Below are 10320 nucleotides of genomic sequence, written 5' to 3'. Positions count from 1 at the left end.
TATTATAATATTATTATAATATTATTTTTCTAATATATAATATGGATTATAAATTTTGTTATTTGAACAATTTTGCATTTTTTCAAAAATTTACCTGTTTCACGTTGGCGTCCACGAGAATCGGATTTCCTTCTATATGCGTTACCTCTCCTTTAATATCAAAACTTGCGAAGAAATTTCCTAAATATTTAGTGTAAGCGTATGCCTGTACGACATAAACTTTTCTGCCGCTTTTCTGCATTACTTCTGTAGGATAAAAACCTTCCGGTACCTCGACATCTGGCGATTTACCGCGATACAGAAAGGTATTCGTATGACCTCCGATTACCAAATCAATATCTTCGACTTCCCGGGCGATCTTCTTATCGGTCTCAAATCCCGAGTGACCCAGAGCGATGAGAATGTCGACACCCTGTTCCTTTAACTTCTTAACTTCTTTTCGGATACACTCCACTTCATCTTTGAAAATTACTTTTTCTGTACTTGACAAGATCTTCGTGTCGGGCGTCAGATAACCGATTACGCCGATCTTTTTGCCATTCACTATGAGAATCGTGCTGTTTTTCAGATTGGTGGCGGCTAGGTTCGGCTGCTCGCTGAGGTCCAGATTTGTTGTCAAGATGGGATATGTGGCATTTTGTATAAAAGGTATTAAACCTTCAACACCGTCATCGAACTCGTGGTTGCCCAAGCTCTGTCAGAATTCATTGAATATATAATAACGCGAATTATTATACTTATATATACTTTTGTTTATAAATATTATTTACATTTATTTACAATTATAATTTTATAGAACAAATTGCAATATTTTAAGTAATGCAGAAACACTAGAAGTACCAACGTTTCTTAAAGAAAGAATGATTTTGCTAAAAAATTTTTAGGTAGAGAGAGAAGAGATCTGGAAATAATTTTATTGAACCAAAATAATTATATGGAAAACTCAAGCAATGATAAGCAATACTGCAAAAATTTGACAACCAGCTTGAACATTCTTATACATAACTTTGATGAAAGTTAAATATTAACAATTTATGTGATCCAAACGAGATTACTTTTAAATGTGTATCTAATTAAATTCTTAAATATTTCAAAATCGTATATTTACTAAGAAGGATCAAGTGAATAAATTACTAGGAAACTTAAGAAAGTATTGAAAAATAAATAAATTTCAGAATCTTATTATGTATACAAGAAATATGATATTAAAAATAAAAACGATTAATAATGACCGCTTGGTACTTTTAGTTAAAAATTTAATTATAAACGAATTATAATTAAATTGAATTGAATTAATTGTAATTTAATAATAATAAATAAATTAACAAGAAATCTTTAGTTTTTAGAATATTTTTATAGTTTTTAGAGTCTTGCTTAGATGATATTTACTATAGCGTCTGGCGCCAAGAGGTTCATAAACCAAGAAACCGCCTTCCACTTGTATACGTTGTACCACGCGGTTCCTTGATAAGTATCGCCGGCGTTCAGGAAAATCGTTGAAGGTGAATCCGATTTCGCTTGACGGACCAGAGTAGCAATTCTGGCGAAACCTCCGTAACATTTCCCAGCTTTGGAATCCGCTGGCGTACACGCCGTCGACAATTGCGACGTCTCCTCGAATCTAAAAATATTATGTGAGAAATTCTCAAGGCGATACTTCGTTTGATTTTTAATTACATAAATTTTGACGTCAGAAGAAACAAGAAAATTGTCTCGATAAATAACTCCACGTATGCAATGTGTAACTGACACGTGGGTGTGGAAGATAATTAACTATCTTAACATTTGCGATTAGCTCGGTGGTGATAATTGTCGTTGGTGTGATAGAATTGGATGGTAACGACTATGTATGAAGAACAAACATAACTTAAATAATTCAATTATAAAAAAACAAAATTAATCCTTTGTATAATACTCAACCGAATTTGCACAATTATTCTTTGTTTTCTCTGGTAAAAATTTTTCTCAGAATTTTTCATATAATTTTTTAGAATTTCTATATAATTTAATAACTTTCTCATTTTTTATACGAATTGGAACACTTCTCAGAAATCTACATCTTTTCTCAGAATTTTTTGCATATGTTAATTGTGAAATATCGTAAGATTTTTAAGATTTTTTGTAAGTATAATTTCTGATGAAATGTTATAAAATGTAAAAAATTTTACAATATTTTTTAAAAATTGTGGGATGAGAAATTTCAGAATATTTCACTTGTATGAAAAATTCTGATGGAAGATGTAAACTTTCCGAATATTTTTGAGTATTTCTGAAAAATGTTTTAATTAGTATAAAAATTATAAGAAAAATTTTCATCAGGGTTGCGATAAGAAACAGAAATATCAAATATATTAACACTTCTTTTATTCTAAGACTAATATTACATTTGTCGTACGACAAAGCATTTCAAGTCTGTGGCTGCAAGAAAGAGAAGTTGTCGGATCTCTCCATCCTATAGCCAATCAATAAAATCTTTGTCGTGCAACAATTGTAATACCAGCATAATAGTGAGAATTCCTAAATACCTCGCATGCATGTCATTTGTGTGAACAATTCTAATGGTGAATTCTTCATCCTTCCGTAAAATGGGATTTGCGAAGGCTTTGTTTGCGATTATCAATAGTACGATAACGCAACAATTTACGAACGAAACGATTGACATCTTCTATTGTTACTGGTTTTCAGACGTTATGATTCTGTAGAGTTTTTCTAGAATTTCTTCTTTATTATCTGGTATCTTGTTATTGTATTTAATGTCGATAAGGCACGCTTTCGTTTCACACTGCCAGTCACACTATATTGCTTCGATTTTCCTCACGATCGTTGAATTATCACGTTGAATTTTTCAATCTGGAAAGACATAAAATATCTATGTTTCAAGGTTTATTCTGTATATTTCGTGATATAATTCGATTAATTTTATGACATAAATTATATTTTACAATAATTTGAGTCCTTTATTTGTATACCTGTTGATGATTGTATTTATGAATAAAGAAATTATTATACAGTGAAAATATACAAAAGTTTTTATATATTTTCACTTTTCGCATATTGCATTTATAAAATATGAGATCTAAATTTATTGACTTTACGATCTTGCAAAACAGATTAGAACTTGCCAAGAATGCAACAGCTTGTAATGTTGTCGTAAAGTAGATCGTTAAGCCTCAGGCAATAATCAATTCGATTTAGGCTGGCGTCGTGCCTGACTAATTTATAGAAAGTGTTACGAAAATGGAATTTTTTTCTTTGATTTTCACAACATATTTTCCTTTATTAAAACACATTAATCATCTGAGAAGTTATGAACACAGAATTCACGCAATTCTATTTTTAGAAGGAGGAAAAGAATGAAAGGGGCACACTATCCGGATTAACGGAGTTATACTATAATTGTAAAGTATTGTATAACATAATGATAATTTGTATTGTATATGTGATATTTTTTATATAAAAAAATGCTTATAAAAAATAAGAAGCTGTAAAACAGAATCTATTCATTATTATACTGAATAAAAATATCACATAACATATGAAAATGTTTCATTAAAAAAATATTCGGATATATGTTATACTCTCAAGCAGTAATTATAATTTTAATTTATTTAACGTTTAATTTTGCATTTGATTAGTTTTAATATTACGATGTTTATCATTTTAGAATAAAAAGATTTTTCATATGTAGGTGATAAATACACCGAGAAAAAAATGCTGTTAATTCAATTAAAGTCTATATTATGGGCTGTCACTAACATAAGTGATTAATTTATGTACATTTTTATTGACACAAAGGCATAAATTATTATTTCAATAATCAAGCCTTTATATCAATAAAATTACGCATGAATTAATCATTTATGTTAGTGACAGTTCATAATATAGACTTTAATTGAGTCAACAGCATCTTTTTCTCAGTGTAGGAATACCAGAATAATCTATATTTGATATTGTCCGGGAAAAAATGTTTCATATGTAATTATATATAACTATATAAAATTATATATAAGTATATAAAAAATTGACATATTTTATATACAATTATATATAATTATATATAAAATATGTCCATATATATAACATAATAAATAATAATAAGGCTCCACAAGTATAAAATAATTTAGAATAAATGACCGTACGGTTTTACTGCCGAGAATTTTCAACGATGTCTAATTTATTAACTGGCAATATTATAACACAGGACATGAAGAATACTGTTAACTACATAGATTTCCGGTAATAATTGAGTTACTGTGACATTGAGAATGATCCGATCGGTGTCGAAACGTATGTGTAATTATTTTTATGTGTTAAATTAAAATTTTTTGTTACATTATTGACTCTTAGCCCTTCATATATATAACATTTTTCCCGGATGTTCAAAGATAAAAGATTTGAACTCCGTACTGAAGCGGAATGGCAAACATATGTTTATATTTTATATGATATTTTTGGATTAGCATAATATATAAGTGGAATATGCTTATATATTGTAAAATAATACACTTAATTATGTTCTAAAATGTAGTTATTTATTTTAGAAATACTTTGTGCATGTTTAATAGTTAATATAATGTATTATAAACGACAATTGGAGACAAGTTGAATAACACTGTATGCGTTACCTTGAATATCAATGAGATATGTAATTCCATGCGAATTACTGTGCGCTAAGTAATATTCTGTACACGTGTAACATACACACGTGTAATGTAGCGCAACTTTAGAGAAAGCGACGCAACGTAAAATCGAGTTTTGCGAAACGAGTACATCGGTATCATTCACGGAAATATTAATTAAACCTATCGCAAATTTTCTAGAATAACACTTCCGTTATTTCCGCAACTAAATTAAAAAAAAATAAAGTAGGAATAAGGTGATTAAGTAACGTGCGTCACCGACTATCACTTCAACTACGAATGGCGCTGTTAAACACTTGTATAATCGCAAAATCGAAAATATATGACTATTAATCACTTTTTTACATTATCGCAGAGTTTTGTGTGAGCGACGAGAAATACGAGCCGATTTTCTCGAGCGACTGGCGTCGACTGAATATCGACGTTGTCGTGCAGGCCCCACCGAACTTCTTTCCGATCTCTACTGGAATCCCTATTCGAATCTTGCAGCATCCATCGTAGATTTATTCAACTTTTTAAGAAAGTTTTCGGTCTTTCACAGATTGAAAATTGGATTGAAAGATATATTTTTATAGTTAGCTTTAAAATTTAATTTAATAACTCATTGTTTTTATATATTATGTTCATACAATTTTTATTACACGTATATTATATATTTTAAATATAAATGTTACAAAATTAATTTTTCAGAAAGATATTTTAGTCAGAAAAAATTATTATGATTAGAAAATTTTTTTATATAATAAATTAATATATTTAAACAGGGCAATTAGGAGTCAGCGCCGAAATTTAAGTTGTGCTATGTGTTAAGTGTGTCGTCATATTAATAACTAATATAACAAATATACTAATAACTAATATAACAAAAGATATCCTATTCCAATAATCTATGTCATATTCTAATAAAACCTGTTTTATTACGGTAATAAATGTTTTTATTTTATATTAAAAGTGGATTAGTTACGTCACAAAGTGACCCGTATTCATAGTCAGGCTTTATATTTAAGACTTCCTTAAATTTATCTTCAGATGCTCTACGAATTATTTCATTGGCTACTGAACATCTAAAAATAAATTTAAGGAAGTCTTAAGTTAAAGGTCTGACTATATGAATACGGGGATTAATGTTTTTGTCATGCATTTTATTGAGCAAAAGTAACGATTTTTTTACGTTCTGCCTTAAAACGATAACCTATTGATAGATTTTAGAAAAGCCAATTGCAAGAAAAATAAATGAATATTTAACAAAAAAAATCATATATAATTCATTTTGGTTAATATTAATTTATTAATTAGTATTTTATCGTAATTGTGCTCTTTGTACAGCTTGTATATCTTTAATATAAGTAGCCATGACCTAGTTATTTTGATATTGGAATCTAGAAATGTGTTTATTATCAGTTGTTTGTAACAGAAATTTTGATATAAAAAAATCGATCTAACGATAATTATATTTTGTGTGAAACACTTTTCATATATCTTAAAAAGTTTCTCTATAATTTTATTTCTTTATTAGTGTTTTATTAAATTTGTAATTATTTTTTCGCTTGATCGTTGATTTAATTTCCGATTAACCTGTGATAAGAAATAATAAATTAATCTGCAAATTTGATTAATAAGTAAATTTTAAATAAGCAGTATTGTTTAATGGAATATTAAGTATTCAAGTGGCTTCCATTTTTATTTCCGATTATTATCTGCTTGAACTTCCTTTAAGTACTTTAATTCTCATAAATTTTCGGGCAGTTTATTTAATACAAATGAACAACAATTAATTTGATTCTAAATCGTATGTATATTTATATGCATGTAAATCAGAGTTGGCAAGTAACACGTTACTTTGTTGATCATTACCTTGTTATAATAACAATTGGTAATGACATTGTGAATTTTTTATGATGGTAATGGTAACATTAGAGTTAGAAAAGTCAATCATAACTTGTAATAGATTGAAAAAGCCATTCGTTACTGAAAAGAATACCTCCGAATTTGTAACGCGTTACTTTTTACTCGTTACTTCTAACGAGTAATGTTACGCGTTATTTGCCAACTCTGTTACTTATTACTTTTTTCAGTAAGTAACGCGTAACAAATTATTTTTCAAAGTGACTCTTCTAACTTAAGCACAATCTTAGTTAGTTTAGTTAGTTAGCGTTATCGTTGTAAAAAATTGTAACATCATCATCAAATTGTTTTTTATAAAAAATAACGGCAAAATAACTGAAAAGTAACGTTTGCCAACACTGATGTAAATATAATATTTAAATTAATACATATAGCATTGATCAATAGAATTTTAATTATTTTTTAAGACTTAAAATCTTCTCAGATATAAATTAGCGATTGTTTTATTATTAGAGTTACAGAATTAATTAATATTACATCATTGGGAAAGAAATCATTACTCATTTCTGAATGAAATAAGCTAGCTATTATTTAGGCTTACAAGAGTCTACTATTGTATCCTTGAGAATCTTAGCATGATGAAATCTTGACACGCGTTTTTTCGGCTAGAATAATTGGTTTCAATTGCGTGCTGTGTCCATTGACACGCCGCCGTGGCCAAAATGTATAGAACGTAATACTATCTTTCTGTCAGCAAGCCAGAATGTTGCCAAAGTTATTCAGCAGTCTCCTTGGCATCATATCCTTTCCCATCTATTATACTCGCTATTCGTTCTCATTTGCCTATATTACGTGTCCTGTTCGTCAGAAATAAATAATCTCGCGCATCATATAAATTGACATGACGCGAGGCAATTTATTTACTAGTGTAGACCTCAAACTGTTTTCGTCACGCATTATGAACGTTTGCGTAATACAAGCCATTCTAATTTTGTTTAAGCCAAAACGTATCACATGAGAACACAGAAAGATAAGCATATCTTCGTCATATATAGTATATACGATATGCTGCAATATGATATCTCGTTATCAATATCGACACAAGAACAACATGGCCGTATACTAATCAATTTGAATTAATTAAACATCGTAATTTTTCTTTCTCTTTTTTTTTTTTAAATAAAACTCAACTTTGCGGAAACTTTTGTCATTGATAGTGTATTTTTCAATTAAGCATAAATTTGTATAGATGATTAGAATAGTGGTAGATATAAGGGTTTTTATGCTGGTTTGTCAGGAATTGTTACATATTTTTTTTCTGATTATATGCAGAAATGATGATAATAGAAATTTTTTGTTAATATTTTGTATTGATGAGTTCTTCTGATCTATTAAGAATTACAATCAGCATTAAACTAGATTTAGAACTAGATTATATAAATTAGATTTTTTTTTGTGCAAAAAATTATCCGGGGAAAAATGTTTCATATATAATTATATATAAAATATGTCCATTTATATAATATTTTTTCCCGGGTAGATTATTTTATATTAGGCAACCTTATTAGAGAGATTTTAAAAAAGAGTTTTTTTAGGGAACGGATATTCCTGGAACATTACATATGTTTATATTTAAATACTCAAGACTTTTTTTCTATTTAATTTATATTTAAATTATTTTAAATTAAAAAACAAATAATTTAAAATTCAATACATATGAAAAAGGAGCTATGTGCCAATATATAATATATTTATTACAATATTAAAATAAAAATTATAAAACAAAAGTAGAAAAATTGATGACAAAACTTAATAGCAAAATATAACAAAGACAAACGTTTCGACCTACTATAAGGTCATTTTCAATGTTGTTAACATAAAAATTAAAATATGTACACAAAATTAATTTAGAAAGGCAAATGAAAATAAAAGTTACTTATGGTAATTCCGGTATATAGCTGTGAATCGGTGGTAACTAGTGTTGTTAATTTCCCGGGAAATTTAAATCGTCGGGAAAGAACCTATCTTTCCCGGAATTTTTCCGAGGAAAGAACCTGAAACTGGGAAAAAACGGTTTTTTAATGCAAGTAATTATAAAAATATAAAATTCTTAGCACACACAAAATAAATCTATACCTTAACCTTGGAAGATGGCATCTGATATTAATTTCTTAAATGAAATGTTAAAAAATACAAAATATAACAGCTTACAATAAAAAGGAGGCATAAATAATAATAATAACAATAGTGACGATTTTCCAACTAGGACACAGAACATTACACTATGTTTCACTGTGTATAAGATACTTGTTGAAACGCAGTTTAGTTTCATAGTGTAACACCAGAATGCATTGTAGTCTTCCATTGTTATTCTTATAATTATATTTAGCATATCAATAATAAATTTATGATATTTATTTAGGCTTAAGTTATAATTTTTTCAGAATTGGCGATTTTTGAAAGTTTTATTGCAAAATAAGTACGGCTACCAAATAACTTTTTTGAAAAATTGGTAACATATACGTATTTTACACGCTTGCTACTTACCTTTTTACCGTGTCGAGCAGTGTAACACTGTGTTATAGTTGAAACACTTTGCGTAAGACACAATGTTACACTGTGTCACCTGTATACGTTGTTGGAAAACACCCAGTATATGCTTTTACAGTATAAGTTAATTAATTAAGTTAAAGAAACAAGTTGCTATATTAAATAAAATTGTAAAAAACTTTTTCTTAACATAGTATATACATACATATATTAAGTTTGTGTGAAACAAAGAGAAACATAAAATAAACGAGAAAAATAAAATTTTAGTAGTTAACACTTGAAGATATGTTACGACCATAGGCCATAGATATAAGTATTATAGATACTACAGATAGTTAAGATAACTGATACGCATTGATTCATATTCTGATAGTATCGCCATTGTTGCCAATGTCGCCTATGTAAAAAAATATACGGTGGCCATGAGTTCTTTCCCTCAAAGCGTGGAAAGAAACGTTTTTCGTTCCCATTTTCTCTCTCCCGGGTTTTTTCCCTGGTTCTTTTCCGGTTCTTTCCCTCCCTCGCAACACTAGTGGCAACTTATCACATCGGTGTTATAACACAGAGAAAAAGGTTTCTTTGGATTTAGTATTCCTATTTATTTGACTAAAATTTGTTTCATTGAAACAACATATGCTTGTACGAAATATTATTTGTTTGAATAAAAATTTTGTTGTTTCATTTGAGAAATCTCTATTGCTTGACAGAAACAACATTATTATTTAAAGTAATATCTTTCAATTAAATAATATATTATTTGGTTACAATTAATACACACAATAAACAATTTGTTTATTTGAAAATGGCAAAATATATATATTCATAGAAGTTAGGTTATTCCATGCAAATAATTGCTTTCTTAGAATAGTCATTACATTTTTTGACCGAAAATATGGAAACAATGGCTTATACGTCTAACAACAGAATTAAACGAGCAGTGCTATGTGCTACATCAATTATGTTTGTACCGGACAGTCGATCACGCGAATACTGAAGATACACAGAGAAAAAGATTTCTTTGGATGTAATAAATTTTATTGTATCTAAATAAATTTGTTATTTGGAATAGTCCAAACAAACCAAAGTTTGAATCAATAAGTGCGATTGTTTGAATTTGAAACAATGTATATATCTTTGTCTTAAATACATTATTTGTTTGAACAGATAATATCTATTTTTAGTATTCACGTGATCAACTGTACGGCACAAACATAATTGATGTAGCACATAGCACTGCTCGTTTAATCCTGTTGTTAAACGTATAAGCCATTGTTTCCATATTTTC

The 10320-nt window shown here is 28.4% G+C and overlaps 1 protein-coding gene across 4 annotated transcripts in view; it reads right to left on the bottom strand.

The window, feature by feature from the left end:
* Positions 1 to 8442, bottom strand: part of LOC108765567 (protein 5NUC) — an 11122-nt gene extending 2680 nt beyond the window's left edge. Inside the window, exons 1-4 of one of the 4 annotated variants that reach the window (XM_018514337.1) lie at positions 8422 to 8442; positions 2526 to 2850; positions 1390 to 1621; positions 95 to 694 (exon numbers count right to left, since the gene is read on the bottom strand). In XM_018514337.1, coding sequence (XP_018369839.1) covers positions 95 to 694; positions 1390 to 1621; positions 2526 to 2662 — 969 coding nt within the window. In that variant the 5' untranslated portion in view covers positions 2663 to 2850; positions 8422 to 8442. Of the gene's footprint in view, positions 1 to 94; positions 695 to 1389; positions 1622 to 2525; positions 2851 to 4547; positions 5048 to 8421 lie in introns of those variants that run through there. The other 3 variants (XM_018514336.1, XM_018514334.1, XM_018514335.1) reach the window with 3 other exon arrangements.
* Positions 8443 to 10320: the final 1878 nt, after the last annotated feature.

The sequence above is a fragment of the Trachymyrmex cornetzi genome, unplaced genomic scaffold (genome assembly GCF_001594075.2).
Source record: "Trachymyrmex cornetzi isolate Tcor2-1 unplaced genomic scaffold, Tcor1.1 scaffold5, whole genome shotgun sequence".
Classification (NCBI taxonomy): domain Eukaryota; kingdom Metazoa; phylum Arthropoda; class Insecta; order Hymenoptera; family Formicidae; genus Trachymyrmex; species Trachymyrmex cornetzi.
The sequence above is the reverse complement of the archived record's forward strand: the minus strand, read 5'-3'. Positions and strand labels throughout refer to the sequence as shown.